The sequence below is a fragment of the Brassica napus genome, chromosome C3 (assembly GCF_020379485.1).
Source record: "Brassica napus cultivar Da-Ae chromosome C3, Da-Ae, whole genome shotgun sequence".
NCBI lineage: Eukaryota > Viridiplantae > Streptophyta > Magnoliopsida > Brassicales > Brassicaceae > Brassica > Brassica napus.
In genome coordinates, this window is record NC_063446.1 from 62,482,982 (window position 1) to 62,502,875 (window position 19,894).

Here is a 19,894-nt window from a genome sequence, read left to right on the forward strand (position 1 = left end):
AGATGAACTCGAAGACATCAAACGATCTAGCTTCTGCATAATCTCGGTGTTGAACTTCTTCTGGGATGCCAACTCAGCAAGGATAGTGGCATTCTCCGAACGGATAGTGGCATTCTCCGAAAGGATAGTGGTGTTCTGCTCCTCCAATGCCCCAATCCATTCATTTTTGTCATGTAGCTCCTCGAGAATCATGGAATCGGCATACGGAGCTTGCGAAGAAGATGCCGGATACGAAGAAGCACGACGGGCCAACCCAACTAAACGGCCTCCTTTCCTTTTAGGAACCGCCTACAAAAATATTTAAAGTAAGTAAATAGGGACAAGTAAGTAATCGACATTATAAAAAATATATATTAATAAAAAAATTACCTTTTCAACCATCTCATTTATTTGCAATAGAGACAGGTTGGTTGAAGCTCCCGTGGAGTCGCCTTCATCATAGAGAGGCTGAGATTGGGAAACTATTTCAGCTTCCACCAAATCAAATACACCTTTGATCACGGGGTCCTGAATTTGACCCGTCGTCTTGTTAGTGTGAGCCACCTTAATGAGTTGGAGACGATCAACGGGATTACCGTCATTTGCTTCGATCTAAAAAACCCGCCATTATTAGCCAAGAAATATATAAAATATTTATTTAAAAAATATAAAGATAAATAATAATAAAAAACTTACAAGTTCATCCTCCTTAGTAGACATAGAGCAAGCGCCGAGGTTGTGCACATACATACCTTTCCCGCCACTATCGCTCTTCCGGTTCCTGGAGTTCCTAGAAGACGTCTCTGCAGTTTCGTCCTTCTCCCAATGAGCTATCAACTGCTCCCACACCGCCCCGTTGATGAACCGTGGCTTCTTGTTCTTCTGCAAAACTGTATTCCACGCGTTTATCTGCTTTGTGTAAGAGTCCATGGCCTTTTCGTTGAATTTCTTACGGACTGTTTCCGTAAGATCGGAGTGCCAGTTGAACTCTTGCTACAAAACAAACACAATTTAATAAGTAAATATATTAAAAAAAATGTAAAAACTTTAGAAAATGAAGAGTTACTATACCGCAAACTGACGAAACCACAACTCTCGTTCGTCGTTAGGGATCACACTCCACTTTGGATATCCAAAACGGAGCATGGAGTACATCATCTGGTTGATGCTCCGGCTAATGCCATTTTTCGACTTGGTGAACCTGTAAAAAAAATACAAGTTAGCAAGTTAATTAAAGGAAAAAATATAACGGTACAAATAAAAAAAATACTAACCAAGTGCTATGGTCTCGTCGTGGGTTGGGTTGGAGAAACGGGAGATGCTCTCGACCTGGTTGTTGAACCAATAGATGAACCGGCATGACCCCCGGATCCTGTTGAGCAGCAGCGTGAGGGGCAGCGTGAGGGGCAGAGGGAGCTGGAGCGGGAATATATGCGGGAACCGAGTCATGAGACGATCCCGATGCACGGGAACTGCTCACCGAACTACGTCGAAGACGGGCTGCGGGGCGGGCTTCATCCTCGGCCCTAAAAAAAAAAAATTAATACATCAAACATATTTTCAAATCATTTCTATTTTTAATGTTTTCATTTATATATTTACAAAAGGTTTTATAAACGTTTTAAAAAAACTATTAAACCTTTTATATATATATATATATATGTATACAAAATTATAAAAAATTTATAAATATAGAAAAATGTTGTTAAAAATTTATAAATGAAGAAAAATGTTGTTAAATATTTATATTTAAAAAAAACGTTTTATTATATATATTTCATTACTGGAAACTTGAAAAACGTTTTTAAAAATAAAAAAAAAACGTTTTAAAAAATCAAAAAACGTTTTTAAAAATCAAAAAGCGTTTTTAAAAATAAAAAAATGTTCCAAAAAAAACTAAAACAACAATCCAAACAACAATCCTAACTTATATATATCCTAAACTATCAATCAAACAACCTAAAATCCGAGATCTAACATCCAAAACCCTAAACAATTGAGATTAAAGAAGGTTTGGGATGATTCTTACATGATTTAGGGTTTGGGGGAGGAATCGCCAGTGTAGAGGGATGAATCGCCGGTGTAGAGAGAGGAATCGCCGGTGAATCGCCGGTGGAGAGAGGAATTTAGAGAGAGAGAGATGCGGAGATAACGAAGAAAGAAGAAGGAGGAGGGTTATTATATCAGACGATTCCGACGGACACGGGTTCGTCGGTATTCCGTCGGTATAATTAAAATATACCAAATGCCAATTCGCGAAAATTTTCAAGCGGTTTGGTTCTCCCGGGCAAATTTAAATTCCGACGGAATGTGTCTGTCTTCAAATTATTAATACCCTCTTCAGTCACTACTCTGCTGCATAAGTCGCGGAAGAAAACACTAATCCCTACATAGATAAAAGACATAATTTTCGTAAGTATTAAGTTTTTATAAGCATAATTGTTAAATATAAAAATAAATTAAATTGTAAAAATATAATATACCTGCAATTGCTTCATGAACATTACGTGGCAATAATGCTGAAAAAACAAACGGAAGGAGGCGCTGCATAATTACATGACAATCATGACTCTTCAAGCCAGTAAACTTTCCTTCGCTTCTATCAACGCAGTTCCCCAAATTTGATGCATATCCGTCAGGAAATTTCACTTTATCTGTAATCCAATCAAAGAACTCTTCTTTTCTAGCACCATCTAGGCGATAAATGGGAAAAGGGGCCGTACCGTTCTCATCAACGTGAAGTTCAGAACGATCACAAATATCGACTAAATCCAACCTTGACTTCAAATTATCCTTCGTTTTACTTTGGATGTTAAGAACTGTGTTCATCAGATTATCGAAGAAGTTCTTCTCAATATGCATGACATCTAAATTATGCCGCAATAGATGACTCTCCCAATATGGCAGATCCCAGAAAATACTCTTTTTGTGCCAGTTATGTAGCTCTCCAACCGCATTGACTCGAATGTTTTCATGTCCACCTACATCTGGCGTCCTTTCTGCATCAAAATACCTAAACTGCTTCAACAAATCTTTCCCACTAACTTCCTCAGGTGGACCATCAAACACCTGCTTGTTCTTCGTAAACGAAGTCTTACTCCTGCGGTATGGATGATCAGGTGGTAGAAATCGTCTGTGATAGTCAAACCAACACGTTTTCCTTCCGTTCTTTAGTTGGAAAGCATCTGTGTCATCTTGACAATATGGACATGATAGCTTCCCATGTGTTGTCCATCCAGATAACATACCATATGCTGGAAAGTCATTTATTGTCCACATAAGTACTGCCCGCATCTGAAAGTTTTCTTTGCGCGAAACATCGTATGTCTCAAAACCATGCGCCCATAGTTGTTTCAACTCATATATTAGTGGTTGAAGAAACACATCTAGTGATCTTTTAGGATGATCTGGCCCGGGGATGAGAATTGAGAGAAACAAAAACTCTCGTCGCATGCACAAGCTCGGCCGTAAGTTGTACGGTGTCACAATAACTGGCCATAGAGAATACTGCCTTCCATGCTTTCCAAATGGGCTGAAACCATCAGTAGATAATCCAAGATAAACATTTCTTCTCTCTTCCGCAAATTTTGGATATGTTGACTGGAAATGTTTCCAAGCCTTTGCATCTGAAGGATGTCTAATCTCACCATTTGTGGAATGCTCTGCATGCCATCTCATTGCTTTTTCTGTGCGCTCACACTGATACAACCTCTTCAATCTTTCCGTCAAAGGCAAATACCACATTCTTTTGAATGGGATCGGAACTCTTCCCCTCGTCTCCTGATAACGAGGTTTCCCACAAAATTTGCATACATTCCGTGTCTCATCCGCTCTCCAGTAGATCATGCAGTTGTCAATACATACATCTATCACTTCATACGGTAGTTGAAGACCTGCAACAAGTTTCTGAACCTCGTAGTATGAACCCGGTGCAAGGTTATCCTCAGGTAGAATACCTTTGACAAAATCAGTAATCGCATCCATACATTCTTCAGCCAAATTATACTCTGTCTTGATACCCATTAATCTAGTTGCAGATGATAAGACTGAATGACCATCTCTACAATTTTGATACAAAGGTTGTTTTCCTGCATCCAACATGTCAAAAAATCTCCTAGATTCGGGGTTTGGTTCTTCCCCTCTATAATGATCATGTACCATCTGCTCAGTACCTACACCATAATCTATATCCGTTCTAGATTCTTCTAACCTAATATCAGGCTGAGGTTCGCTAGTACTACCATATTCATAACCAGTTTCCCCATGAAAGTACCAAACTTTATAATTACGTGAAAACCCTTCCATATACAAATGAGTCCAAAAATCAAATTCTTTTATAACCTTATTATTATTGCAAGAAGAGCATGGACATCTTAACATACCACTTTTTGCATCCGGTTGCTGTTGAACAAGCCTCATGAATTCTCCAATCCCTTGAACGTATTCTTCCGTAAGCAAATTGGTGTTCGGATCCAAATGAGTTTTATCCATCCACGAACGATAATAAACTTCTGAAGACATGATTTTCACGGAATTGTTATGACTAAAGAGAATGAAGAGAGAATGAAGTGTGAATGAGTTGAATGAGGAGGGGTTGTATTTATAGGAAATTGGTTACGGACCTCCGACGACTTTCCGACGAAATTCCGACGGATGTAAAGCAGTCCGTCGGAATTCCGTCGGCATTGTCCAATCTCAAACGGCTATACAACAGTCATATATATTTGTCGGCAACGGTCACATGGTTCGTCGGAATTCCGTCGGAAAATACCGACGGAATTCCGACGACTTTTATGTTAATCGGAATGTCGTCGGAAATTCGTCGGAATATACCGACGAACTTCCGACGACTACAACGGTTACATTTTTTATCGGAATGTCGTCGAAAAGTCGTCGGAAAATTCCGACGAACCATATTTCGTCGGAATTCCGTCGGAAATAGCCGACGGAATTCCGACGACTTAATTTTTTTGGATTTGATCGGAAATTTGTCAGTATTCCGTCACAAATGTCTGACGACCTTGGTGTCCGTCGGAACCTCCGTCGGAATTCGGTGTGTTTTCTTGTAGTGTAAACTATCTTCACCAAATGAGAAAAATATGCTGTAAAAGTGATGTTTTGTTGTTGGAAGGTTTTCATGTATTCTATAAGCTAAATGAAAGCTTCAAATTTTGAATGCAATAGTTAGGCCTGGGCAAAATAACCGGAACCGAAGAATCGAACCGGAACCGAACCGAAATACCCGAAACCGGAATCGGACCAATACCCTCAAATACCCGAATGGTTCCTATATTTTTATATCCGAAATAACCGAACCGAACCGGAACCGAACCGAAAACCGAACGGGTACCCGAATATATAAAAATATTAATTATATATACATATAGCATCACTAAATATATATATTTAATTCAAAATTCTAGTAAAAATATCTGAAAATAGTTGAGGATAACTAAATTATTATAAAGTATCCAAACTACCCGAAAGTATCCGAAACTATCCGGATAGTTTTATCCGAAATATCCAAAGTAATCCAAAATATCCAAATTTTTTATCTAAATCATCCTAATTATTTGATATTTTACTCTAAATAACTGATATTTTATCCAAATTATCCGAACTACCCGAACTATCCGAACCCGAACCGGATCCAAATGAGAACCGAACTTTTTCCAGATATTTTCCGGTTCCTACATTTACTATCCGAACCGAACCGAACTGAACCGAAAATATGTCAAGTACTAAATGGATCCTCTAACCCCTATCCAAACTACCCGAAACCCGAAATACCCGAACCGAACCGAACCGATACCCGAAATGCCCAGGCCTAGCAATAGTGTAAGACTCAAGTTTGTATTTTTTTTTCCATCAAGCCACCAAAATCTTGGAGCATACTATACCACATTTGCCTCCCATTAAAATTTAAGGTTTAGGATTTAAAATTTAGTGTGATAAAAATTATTTTATTTTAATATTTATTTTATTAAATGTATTATTTTGTTAATGGCATGTTAGTCTTTTTTTTTTTATTAACATCATTTTCATACTTTTTCCCTTATGTGTTGATTTGTAATAAAATAGAAAATTTTATTTAAATATGTGTGAGCAACTTGACTTTTTGTACGAATTATATAATTTAAAAAATTATGTATATAGATGCACATATAAAATATATGTTATATAATTAGGGATATTAAATTTTGCCCTTTTGCATTTTAGTAATTATGTAATTCATATTTTTAAGTTTAGTATTTACAATTTGCTCTATTTTAACAATTTTTTGATATTACTATTTTTTATTTTAAAAATTATAATTTTAATTTTTTTTTTAAAAAAATTTGAAACCATATCCCCAAAACTTCACCCATTAACTCTAAACCTTAAGTTTAGATTAGTTAACTCTATATTTTTATCTTTTAATAAAACTTATTTTGGTCATTTTTTCACTGAGGGTTATTTTTGTGACAAAAACTTAAAAAAAGATATCATAGGGAATTTCTCTATTTTTATTAAAAACAAATCTATTTTTAATAGACTTTTAGTAGACCAAAATTATGTGCTAAATTCATATCTAACATACATAATATCCGCCGAAGAGTAATTACAAAATATCTTTTTTATAACAATCTAGTTTCAGTGTCTAAAAATCTTTCTGATTTGTAATATAGTATCAGAGCTAACGTTACAAATGATCACCGCGGCCAGGTGCTGATTGCATATTTGGCAAAAATAAACGATTCGCAAGCTTTTGTAAACCAGAGTATTTTGTGTGTTTGATAATACTCCGTAACATATGGGTCAAAACTCAAAAGGCCAAAGCTTCGTTCGATTAATTGAAAAGGCAGGTGGAGTTGTTAAGGCAATAATATCTCTATAACATAACATATTTATATCTACATGTTAAGGCCACGATTTTATTGAAATGTTTTTTTAAAACAAAATACACCCCATAATTAGTGATCGTGGTTAGAGATGGATAACCGGATCAACCATTTGAGTTTATCAAATTTTGATACTATAGAAACTTAAACAAATAAAATTATTTGTAATTCGGTTTGATGTTGTTTCACTTTGGTACAGTTTGTTCTCAGTTTGCATTTGATTCGGTTTAAGTTTAATTAAAACTAATACGAACACATAAATAGACTGATAAATCATCGCCAGTGAATGTTATATAATGTAAATATGTTTGATCAAAAAAATATAATGTAAATATGTAATAGGATATAACTAAAATTTTATAAGATTTCAGGGTTTTTTGTTTGAGTTAGCTGGGTTACATTAATTAAAATCGAATACAATAATAAAGCCAATCGGTTTATAAAAAAAACATTCGGGTCGATTTTCATATGGTCGGGTTTTCTTTTGCTACACTTACTATCGGTCCACCTGCATGCTCTAATAGTAGCAGGTATCTCTTATATAGAGTCACATCCCCAACTATGCTAGTCGTGGGTAAAGAGAGTACAATGGCCGAGAAAAACGCAACGCCACTGCAACCGCCGCAAACGCAGGAGGATGAGGAGGAGAAGAGGGAGATGTATGCTGTATGGGCTGTACCAGAGGAAGACGTAGAAGATCGGCTTCGAAGGCTAATGGAGGGACTAAGGTCGGAGTTCGGTGGTCCACCGTTTGATCCTCACTTAACGCTCGTCGGACCGCAGAAGCTTACTGCCGGCGAGGCAAAACTGATGTTTGAGGCGGCGTATGAAGGTTTTAAGGCGTATCCGGCCACCGTTGACCAAGTCTCCGCAGGAACTTCCTATTTTCAGTGTGTCTATGTGTCTCTCCGGCACACCGTAGAGGTAAAGTCTCTCGGAATTATTATTTAGCTTCTAACTATACTGTTTTTTTTGTAATTTATCAGTCATATTAAAATCAATCTGAAATGAACCCAAGAAAATAGAAAAAGGTAAAACAAAATTATTTTTAGGTGCATCAATTATATGCCTAATTTTTGAACTACACAAAACTAGATGGCTAACATAACAATATCAACTAATTTGTTATATGGTTAACACCATATTAATATGTTTAATTGCTATCGAAATTTGGCAACCAAATATTAAAATACCGACTTTTCTAAATAGAAACCCATCTGATTCAATTTGCTAATACTATATTTAAATTGGTTTAGATCAATTAAATTGGATCTGATTGGTTTTCGATTTGATTAGATTTTTAATACTAGATAGTCGGATTTTAAGCTTCGATTCACTGTTCCCACAAATAACATAAGTGTGATATTTTTTTAATATAAGTGTGATGTTAACCACGGTTTACTAAACTCATGTTATTTATATCATCACGTTAATCATATAATGTATATACTTAATTATATATTTGTATATTGTATTGCGTAAATGTATAGTTATGTGATGATTTATATTTAGTGTAGATAACAATAATTTTTTTCAAATAAATATTTGTGAATGTCACAGTCTCTCTTTTATTTTCCTATACTATTATTTATATTATCTTATGAAACTTAGATAACTTAGATAACTTAGATTAACTTTAAAACACTACAGAATGTATAATTTACAGAAAATGTATGCGTTATTGAAAATGAGTCTTACTTACCTTAAGTAGAAAGGTGACTAGGAAATCATTGTAAGTTTATGAAGGCTCCCTAAATTTTAGTAAGCAATGCTAATGCTTATCCAAAACCTTTAGTGTTTCGATTTCTTAAAAAAACTTATCGCAAAGGTCTGTGTTATTTTAAAAAGGCAACAATAATGTGCTATACTATATACGCAACAATTAAAACAAAATTTGAACCGTGATCGAAAACGCATCACATCAATCTTTAATAGAATCATTAATCTACTACTTTTCTTATAAGACTGAAAACTCGCCCAAAGAAAAACAATCAAATGGGACACTGGATTATTTGTTGATTGCCAAAATTAACTTAAGTTATAGAAGGTCATCTAATTAGCAAAATTTTAAAATACAAAGCTATATACTACAAAAAACATTGTTTGGTGTTATGTTTATAGGTAATGAATGCTGCCGGACATTTTATGGGCCACTTCAAAGCCTTCTCCGGAAAACGTATGATCTAATCTCTATTCAGTCGAATTTTAATCTTCCATTGGAAATGTGAATTAACTGTTGATAATGAGGCTAGAGTCAAAATCATATTATTACCAAGAAACGTGTGTCTGTGTGTGTGACATGTTGGGATGTCGCAGTTTACGTGCCACATATGAGCATACTTTACGGCGATCTAACGGAGGAAGAGAAGAAGAAAGCGCTAGAGAAAGCTTCCACGCTTGATTCGAGTCTAGACGGTCTGAATTTTCGGATAAATCGAGTTGAGCTATGGGTAACCGATGCGGACGTTGGATCTTGGGTGAAAATCGACGAACACAATCTAATTTCTTAAATGAAATTTATGAGAGAAAAACTATTATAGTTTTTGGTCTATTTTCGATTTTACTCTTGTGCTTGTTCGGTTTAATTTATCGGTTATAAGGCTTGGTTTAATGTGGTATAATCATGGTTTGGTTCATATTTGTTATCGGTTTGACCTAAATGATGTTTGCAGTTTGCTTTTTTTATTTGTTGTTGTTGCTTGCTACTGGTTTTGTGATAAGATCTAATGACAATGTGAAATTTATCAAGTCTCTGTTAATATGGATAAACATATGCTTCTCGCAATTGTTGGAGTATTACTTGTGATTCTGGTTAAGTAGTTTGGTCTATATCCTGAAGAAGGGTGAACTAGTCAATGATTACAATATTGGATTCTTATCAGAATGATAATAAGATATTTTAAAATAATTAAACACACAATTACGGACCAATGTCGAATATAACAGTTGACATTTGTTACTAATAACAATTTTTTTTTTTTTTTTTTTTGTAAAAATGTTAAAATTTCATACCAAGGTTTTTCAGTTTACAAGAGTTGTGTAAACCAACTTATTTGGAGAAGAGATTACAGAGGAAACAAGAGAAGACAACAAGACATAGAACAAAAGAGCAAGCTATTACAGACCGGATGGCAGTAGCGAGAGATAAACCTGCAGCAGAGTAGAAGCAGGCGTTGGAGGCTGGGTGGAGATGAGGCGGTCCCGAAGGAGGCGATGGACTTGAGCTTTGACGCCGGCTTCAGTCGAAGAGATCTGCTGGAAGATACGAAGGTTCCGTTCCCTCCAAGAGCAGTAAACGATGGCCTGCAAAAGAAGCTTTAACACGACCCGGAGACCTGGTGTGTCACCAACCTGACGAAAAGACAGGAGAGAAGAAACCGAGGAAGGAACAGAGAGTCCATAGTTGCCACAGTAGTGAGCTCAGAGGCCAGCTACGAAGGAACATTGGAAGAAGAGATGCTGGTAAGACTCAAGACCCTCAGAGCATAGCACGCAATGCAGAGGGATATTCATTCCCCAAGCGCTCAGCCTGTCTCTCGTAGGCAGCCTTGAGAGAGCTACCATCCAAGTAAGAAAACAACATCTGGGGATCCTTTCCTTGAACCAAACCAGAGAGTGCCAAGGCACAACCGAGGCAGGCTCCCTAATAGAATTCCAAGTTGCTTTAACAGAAAACTTTGGCACATAATGACCAGCTCCATTACGCCATAAGAACCTATCAGCTCCACGATCCAACGATGGAGGAGTCATAACAAAATTACTTATAAGAGTTCCAAAAAGTGAAGGATAAGAATTCGTGTTTATGAGGAAGATAAAGATAAAATGAAACAAGTATAGTCATTAGTTGAGACAACTATATGCATTTGTTCTAACCCAGTTTATAAAGATTATTGTAAGATATTTGCTCACCGTTAGTTAGCATGATCATTCGACAATTTGGTAAGATTTTGCAGGAAATTCTAGCTAATTGTTCCCAGTCTTCCACTACTATATACGCACAGATCATCACACATATATTCGCTATCTAAGATCACACAACCCTTCGGTTGTGTTTTTCGGAATTCAAGATCACCTAGTTACCAAGGACGCAAAATGAGATTGCAGATTCGCTAGCTAAGAATGCACGTTCTTTCCATAGATCTTTATGTTTTGTTGGTTGTTCTATTCCGGTCTAGCTTCCTAGACCACCTCAAGTTTGAGTAATAGAATAATCGTTTGCTGTGAAAAAAATAATAATAATAATTACGGTTATAAGAAAATTATGGTTTCCTCTGAAAGGCGTAACTTTCTTTTAGTTCATTAATTTTTTTTAATAAAAGGTTATTTCATTACTTTTGATATATATATATTTTTTAACGACTTTCATATTAATATTTTTAAACATGCAAACGGCTGGAAAATTAAAACAAAAATCTTTTGATATTTCATGTTATACTTTAAAGTTATCATTGATTAATAGCAGTTTTCCAATTAATAGATTTTCACTCTCCATTTTTCTTCTCATTTCTTTTCTGTTATTTTCCAAGAAATATTAAGGAAAATAGAATTATAAATCCTATTTTTGCTTGTTTTTTTTTCTTTCTGTGAAACCTTTTCCCTGCTAACCAAACAAGTAAATATTTTTTTTGGATTAGTGGGATTTTTGATAAAACAATTATAAAACAGAAAACTTGAAAAGTTTCGAGTGTTCCTCTTTCCTTATATATCAAAATTATTTTCACATTTTCATAGCTGTCAAAATCTAACTATTTATTCACACTCAGCGATAAGCATTAAAAACTACGACGTGACTTTTATGAAGTGCACGTTTCCAATATTAATTAAAAAGATGCAATGAAATATAATAATACTATATTTTAATCTAAAATTTAGTATCTTGTTAGAATATTCTTTTCATTTTAAAAAAGAAAACTAGCTTTAAAAATATTCTATGGGAATTCAATTTGGAATGTAATTGGCATATGTTTAAAGATTTCTCAGAAAAACTCCAAAACTTGGAATTGAAATTAAGAGAAAGATAAGAATCATTAAAAGGTTACGACATGAATATATTAGACAACTTGTTCTCGGTTGAGGCAAAAAAAAAAAAAAAATTGCCAAAACACCACAAAAACAACTACATTGTCCCTTTACCATAAATCTTTTTTTTGGTCGGATTTGGACTTAGATATCCCTGATTAACTTCAAAAATTCATATCAATTATTTTAAAAGTCAGAAAAATATGAAAATTATTCAAAATTTACATAAACAAGAAACAATCATATGAAAAATAATTTGGTTGACTAAATATTAGTGAAACACAATTTCATATTTTGATCTACGGATAGCAGAAAACAAAATCTACTAACTACGGACATGTAGATCGTAGTTTCGGTTAACTACATAGATATCTGGCGGTTACAGATTTTAAAATCTACGATTTGGTAATCTGTCTACTACCTCAGAAAGAAAATGTTACGGTTTTGCTTATGATCTGAACGACGAAAGATTTCATGAACTACTGTTTCCTATATATCTATTGGCTGGGAATCACAGAATCTGCCAGTTACTAATAATCTACTGTGGTAATATTTCGTTATCTACTAAGATACTATATCCTATCTCTGTCTGATTATACATTCAAGCATCGTATCTACCATCATATATACAATCTACTAGCAGCAGAATGCATGTTCTGCCAAATTCGTAATCTTTTGGAAAATATTCCTTAAATCTCTCCAAAATCTGTTGAAAAATATTCTGTAAATCTTTATTTTCCCAAATTTTACGTGTTTCCTAAAGTTATTTTCTTAAAAAATAGATAGGTCTGAGAGAAAGGGGCTGGTTATTGTTGAAGTCAAGAAGAAGAAAGGCCAGGTAATAGATATAGATAGGTCTTCTATCTCTAGCCTAGGAATGAGTGTAGCAGATTGGAGCTGTTGTAAGTTGATTAGAGAGTGGCTAGCAATGGAATTAACAGATTCATTGATCTTCTTGTTTGTTTCTTCAGTATGACATGAAGCTTTTGGCGGTGGACATCCCCATGGCGTCTGGTCCCGACCAACGGTTGTATCTGATTGGAGATGAAGAAGGGTACAAAGTCGGTGGCGGTTTGATCTCTGAGCTAAGAGACCCTGTTGTGAAAGCCATGGCAGCGACTAAGGAGTTCGATAATCTTGACAGAATTGAAGAGGAAGAAGATGCTGAAAGAGAGCTTCAAGAAGCTGAAAGAAAGCACCGTGAGGAGATTGAAAAGCTCAAAAAAGAGAGCTCTTAAAATTCGTTTTAATTTCCCTGGACTACTTGAACAACAACAAGCTTGTATCAAAGACTCTCTTTTGTCTTGTATCAGAGTATGCTACACTTATCTGTGATCTACATTGATGTAGAATGAGTAGCAATGGACTACTACTCTCTGAACCATTTGCTGAGCTATAAATCAACAATCAATTTATTACATATCAAAACACTGCTTGTTTTTCAGCAGATGTGTGTTGGTTACATACTGTTTAATAAGATACATCTCGGCAACTATAGGTTTCTAAGAATCAGAATCCGTTTCTGCATCAAATTGTACTCCAAATGGTCTCAATCTGTTTGTATATGCTTCCAATGGGGGAGGGGGCATGCCGTCATCACTCGAGTCTATTTCACCGTCAACGTCTTGCTGTGCCATAGGTATTTGAGAGCTTTCATCAGCTGGAACTGGCTTGGCATCTTTGAAGATCTCTGGCCTGCATTGACCATGTCCAATCTTTGAAAAACAAAAATTAGATGTTATTGATAACACAGTGAAAGAAAGAAACAATGATTTAGTACCAGTCCGGAGACTTTTGGAGGAGACGTAGTTGCTCAAAGAAAAGAACTTTGCAGATGATAGAAGTAACTTTGCTACCAGATTCTTGAGCCTTTTCTTTTCCTATATGGTCGGTCAATAACTGCAAAGCTTCCTGCAAATCAGTAAACAACAATAAAAACACTATCCAGGAGAATAAGGAACATAACATAAACAAGCAAGTAGTTTGAACAAGTCTGAGAGAAGACCAACATAAACATTGCTCAAGCATGAAATCTTGCTCTGAAGTTGCTTGTTTCAAAACCCTTTATCATATTTCCGATCATAGCTCTCCTTCTTATGCCCTGATCTACACGTATACTTTCTTTCATAAGGTAATAGTACCAACAACATACGATTGAAAAGGCAGAATGTTATAAAAAGCAAAATGCGTACTCTTTTCTGGTTACAGATTTGGAGAGTGTATGCTTTTTTATTGTGTTATAACATTTGAGAAGACAAAAAATCTACATTGAAGACATGAAACCACAAAACCTCCAAAAAACAACCAAAATTTATTGCAAAGAAAAGTCTACATCTTGGTGTTCCCATCAGTTCTCTTCAGTTGCTGGTTTGTCAATAAATGTCTTCTTTATCCAATCAAATGGCTGTGAATGATAAAAACAAATTTGATGCTAAGATACAAAACAATATAATGAAGTCATGACTGCTTAAAGGACTAATTAAACTCTTCACAACACCAGTATATATATACAGAGCGCATTATCACTGTCAGTAACTAAAAGTCTAAAAAAGAATGCTTTTAGCATAAAAGATGGAAACATTAATTAGAGTAATTCATGTATAAGTGGTATCCATAGAAGCAAAACAGGAGACTAATCTGAATAAAATTACCTTGAATCAACTAACATCTACATCCACATAGGAGACTTTTTTTTTCACATAAGAGACTTGAATCAAACCTTTCATGAAATTGAAATGATAGGTATACATGCAAGGATGCAATATACATTAAAGTTAGAGCCTTTAGGAAGAAAACAATATATATCTAACAAGATCAATTGTAAAGTTTCATTTTTCGTCCAAATCAAGCCATGAACTTCACTAGGAGACATAATCCGTTAAACCCAATTTGAAAATCTACAAGTAAGAGGCGGATTGGCTTACTTGGATGACCTAGATGGCACCGGCTGCGGCGGCGACACCCCATCCTACGTCGGCTTGGATATCCGCCGGTTGGAACTTTGGGAGCTTGGGCACACCTCCTGGCATAGCCAAAGGAGGAGGCGAAATTAAGGTTCTAAGTCAAAATTTGGGATTATCCCCTTTTGTTTATTTACTATCTGTTTTTTTTTTTTACTTTTTACTTTTTTTTAACTATTAAATTTACAAAAAATGTTTTAGGCTTAGATTAGGGACTTATTTGGGTTTACATAAAAAATTATACTAAGTGGACAACTTCTAGTTCATATTATAGCATATGGACAATCTACTAGTTTTTTGTTGTATATTTCCAATTTTTCCAAAAAACATTATATGCACATGTCTTAAACTGCAAATGCCAGAATCTTGACCTTACATTGCATATAAATATATCTATCATACTCGAAGAACTATTTTTATATAAAAATAGTTATGCATACGGTAAATTTGTGAAATAGCCAAGTTTGAGAAGATAATTAAGTACAAGTCACTGATTTTGACATAATTAGATAACTAATAATTATGTTTCTTTTGATTCGATGTTAATCATTTCTCATATAAGTAGCATGTGCAAGAGAAGAATGTGAGATGACGTAGACAAAAAAAAGTATGGCTAGTATTATAGCAAATAATATATGGTCATGAGTGGAAAAAAAAGAGACATTCACGTTACATATTTATTGACCACATATGTATGCACTGAATGTTATATTTCATATCACACGAAATAGTATAGAAGGACTATAACCACATCCCTAATCTTTAAATACGAAACACTATCCCAACTCCTAAATAATGAATCATAATTCATAAACCCTAATCCAAATATAAACTATAATCATGTGATTGAATGACAGAAAAATGAATAGATAAAATATAAGACTTCAATAAAGAATGCATTTCATATCAACTCAATGCCCAACTTTTAAATACTAAACCCAAACATAACTTTAAAATACTAAACCCAAATAAAAACCTTAATTATCAACCCTAAACCCAATTATCAAAATCCGAAAATAGTATATATAATATTGTGTAATATTAAACTAAATTCAGACCTAACTTTTGAATAGTATAGAGCTATAACAACACACAACTCCTAAATGCTAATTCCAAACATAACTTTTGAATACTAAACCCTAAACTGCTATCACTAAACCCAAACTTTAACTCCTATCTTCCAAATACTAAACCCTAAATCCTATCACTAAACCCTAAACCCTAGACCCAAGTATAAACCTAAAATCCAAATAGAATAAAACAAAATACATAGTATAGTACATATTAATGAACAAAATAGAACATTATTTACTAATCGTCAAATGAAACGATACATGATAGGGTCACTAAACTGAAACCTCAACCCCACCTTTCAAATATTAAACCCTAAATCTTAATAACTAAACCCTAAACTCAAGTATAACCCTAAACCCAAATAGAATAAAACAAAATACATAGTATAGTACATATTGGTGAAAAAAATAATATCTTCTTTATTAATCGTCAAATGGAACGATACATAATAAATAAGTATAGTAACAGACTATTTCACATTACATAACATGAATAGAACATTCATAATACATATTGCTTTACATTTCTATTCCATGCGCATATAATAGAATAGAACACAATGTTACAAAAACTATTCATCTTCTCCGATCAATTCTAGGATATTCACAGCGACAAAATATGTGTAACTAGTGACATCCGTGGGAATAGTATGTAACCGCCTAGTAAACCGAAGAGATTAGGGAGATTGAAGGAAGAGTTGGCGAACCTCACATCGGTGTCGTTTACGTTGTCGGCGACTCCATAGATTTCAGATGCGCAACGCTTCCCGTCAGTAGCCAAGCGAGCCGTTGCAGATGGGCATCTCACTACAAGAAAACACACCAAATTCCGACGGAGGTTCCGACGACACCAAGGTCGTCGGATATTTGTGACGGAATACTGACAAATTTCCGACCAAATCCAAAAAAACTAAGTCGTCGGAATTCCGTCGGCCATTTCCGACAAAATTCCGACGAAATAGGGTTCGTCGGAATTTTCCGACGACTTTTCGACGACATTCCGATAAAAAATGTAACCGTTGTAGTCGTCGGAATTCCGTCGGAAAATACCGACGAATTTCTGACGACATTCCGATTTACAGGAATGTCGTCGGAATTCCGTCGGTATTATCCGACGGAATTCCGACGAACCATGTGACCATTGCCGACAAATATATATGACCGTTGTATAGCCGTTTGAGATTGGACAATACCGACGGAATTCCGACGGACTGCTTTACATCCGTCGGAATTCCGTCGGAAAGTCGTCGGAGGTCCGTAGCAATTTCCTATAAATACAACCCCTCCTCATTCAAATCATTCACACTTCATTCTCTCTTCATTCTCTTTAGTCATAACAATTCCGTGAAAATCATGTCTTCAGAAGTTTATTATCGTTCGTGGATGGATAAACCTCATTTGGATCCGAACACCAATTTGCTTACGGAAGAATACGTTCAAGGGATTGGAGAATTCATGAGGCTTGTTCAACAGCAACCGGATGCAAAAAGTGGTATGTTAAGATGTCCCTGCTCTTCTTGCAATAATAATAAGGTTATAAAAGAATTTGATGTTTGGACTCATTTGTATATGAAAGGGTTTTCACGTAATTATAAAGTTTGGTACCTTCATGGGGAAACTGGTTATGAATATGGTAGTACTAGCGAACCTCAGCCTGATATTAGGTTAGAAGAATCTAGAACGGATATAGATTATGGTGTAGGTACTGAGCAGATGGTACATGATCATTATAGAGGGGAAGAACCAAACCCCGAGTCTAGGAGATTTTTTGACATGTTGGATGCAGGAAAACAACCTTTGTATCAAAATTGTAGAGATGGTCATTCAGTCTTATCATCTGCAACTAGATTAATGGGTATTAAGACAGACTATAATTTGGCTGAGGAATGTATGGATGCGATTACTGATTTTGTCAAAGGTATTCTACCTGAGGATAACCTTGCACCGGGTTCATACTACGAGGTTCAGAAACTTGTTGCAGGTCTTCAACTACCGTATGAAGTGATAGATGTATGTATTGACAACTGCATGATCTACTGGAGAGCGGATGAGACACGGAATGTATGCAAATTTTGTGGGAAACCTCGTTATCAGGAGACGAGGGGAAGAGTTCCGATCCCATTCAAAAGAATGTGGTATTTGCCTTTGACGGAAAGATTGAAGAGGTTGTATCAGTGTGAGCGCACAGCAAAAGCAATGAGATGGCATGCAGAGCATTCCACAAATGGTGAGATTAGACATCCTTCAGATGCAAAGGCTTGGAAACATTTCCAGTCAACATATCCAGAATTTGCGGAAGAGAGAAGAAATGTTTATCTTGGATTATCTACTGATGGTTTCAGCCCATTTGGAAAGCATGGAAGGCAGTATTCTCTATGGCCAGTTATTGTGACACCGTACAACTTACGGCCGAGCTTGTGCATGCGACGAGAGTTTTTGTTTCTCTCAATTCTCGTCCCCGGGCCAGATCATCCTAAAAGATCACTAGATGTGTTTCTTCAACCACTAATATATGAGTTGCAACAACTATGGGCGCATGGTTTTGAGACATACGATGTTTCGCGCAAAGAAAACTTTCAGATGCGGGCAGTACTTATGTGGACAATAAGTGACTTTCCAGCATATGGTATGTTATCTGGATGGACAACACATGGGAAGCTATCATGTCCATATTGTCAAGATGACACAGATGCTTTCCAACTAAAGAACGGAAGGAAAACGTGTTGGTTTGACTGTCACAGACGATTTCTACCACCTGATCATCCATACCGCAGGAGTAAGACTTCGTTTACGAAGAACAAGCAGGTGTTTGATGGTCCACCTGAGGAAGTTAGTGGGAAAGATTTGTTGAAGCAGTTTAGGTATTTTGATGCAGAAAGGACGCCAGATGTAGGTGGACATGAAAACATTCGAGTCAATGCGGTTGGAGAGCTACATAACTGGCACAAAAAGAGTATTTTCTGGGATCTGCCATATTGGGAGAGTCATCTATTGCGGCATAATTTAGATGTCATGCATATTGAGAAGAACTTCTTCGATAATCTGATGAACACAGTCCTTAACATCCAAGGTAAAACGAAGGATAATTTGAAGTCAAGGTTGGATTTAGTCGATATTTGTGATCGTTCTGAACTTCACGTTGATGAGAACGGTACGGCCCCTTTTCCCATTTATCGGCTAGATGGTGCTAGAAAAGAAGAGTTCTTTGATTGGATTACAGATAAAGTGAAATTTCCTGACGGATATGCATCAAATTTGGGGAACTGCGTTGATAGAAGCGAAGGAAAGTTTACTGGCTTGAAGAGTCATGATTGTCATGTAATTATGCAGCGCCTCCTTCCGTTTGCTTTTTCAGCATTATTGCCACGTAATGTTCATGAAGCAATTGCAGGTATATTATATTTTTACAATTTAATTTATTTTTATATTTAACAATTATGCTTATAAAAACTTAATACTTACGAAAATTATGTCTTTTATCTATGTAGGGATTAGTGTTTTTTTCCGCGACTTATGCAGCAGAGTAGTGACTGAAGAGGGTATTAATAATTTGAAGACAAACGCACCAGTCAGCATGTGCAACCTTGAGAAGATATTTCCTCCATCATTCTTTGATGTAATGGAACATCTTGCTATTCATCTCGCAAGAGAATTGGAACTTGGTGGTCCTGTGCAGTACAGATGGATGTATATTTTGAGCGTTATATGCATCATCTGAAGAAGATGGTCAAAAATCAAAGCAGGGTGGAAGGATCTATAGTGGCACAGGTGATCAATGAAGAAACTGCAATCTTTGCTGAAAATTATTTTCCACCAGAAGTGCAAACAAAACACCGAAGACCTGCTCGGCATGATGATAGAGGGGAGAGAGCAACATATCATGTTACTGTCCCAAGCATGTTCAAGGAAATAGGACGACTTAGTGGAAAATTCACGAAGCGGAGACTTACGGACACTGAGCACGCTCATTTGCAAACATATT

General features: G+C 35.8%; 2 protein-coding genes across 2 annotated transcripts; one reads left to right on the top strand and one right to left on the bottom strand.

The window, feature by feature from the left end:
• Positions 1-7,026: 7,026 nt before the first annotated feature.
• Positions 7,027-9,608, top strand: LOC106419697 (cyclic phosphodiesterase-like). Its single transcript, XM_013860506.3, has 3 exons — positions 7,027-7,784; positions 8,982-9,036; positions 9,177-9,608. The coding sequence occupies exons 1-3, from the start codon at positions 7,329-7,331 to the stop codon at positions 9,368-9,370; spliced, it is 705 nt and encodes a 234-aa protein (XP_013715960.2). The 5' UTR covers positions 7,027-7,328; the 3' UTR covers positions 9,371-9,608.
• Positions 9,609-13,381: 3,773 nt separating this feature from the next.
• LOC106419702 lies at positions 13,382-13,896 on the bottom strand. The gene is made up of 3 exons (XM_048749858.1): positions 13,852-13,896; positions 13,660-13,790; positions 13,382-13,574 (listed from the first exon to the last, which is right to left on the bottom strand). The coding sequence occupies exons 1-3, from the start codon at positions 13,894-13,896 to the stop codon at positions 13,382-13,384; spliced, it is 369 nt and encodes a 122-aa protein (XP_048605815.1).
• Between the last annotated feature and the right edge of the window lie 5,998 nt (positions 13,897-19,894).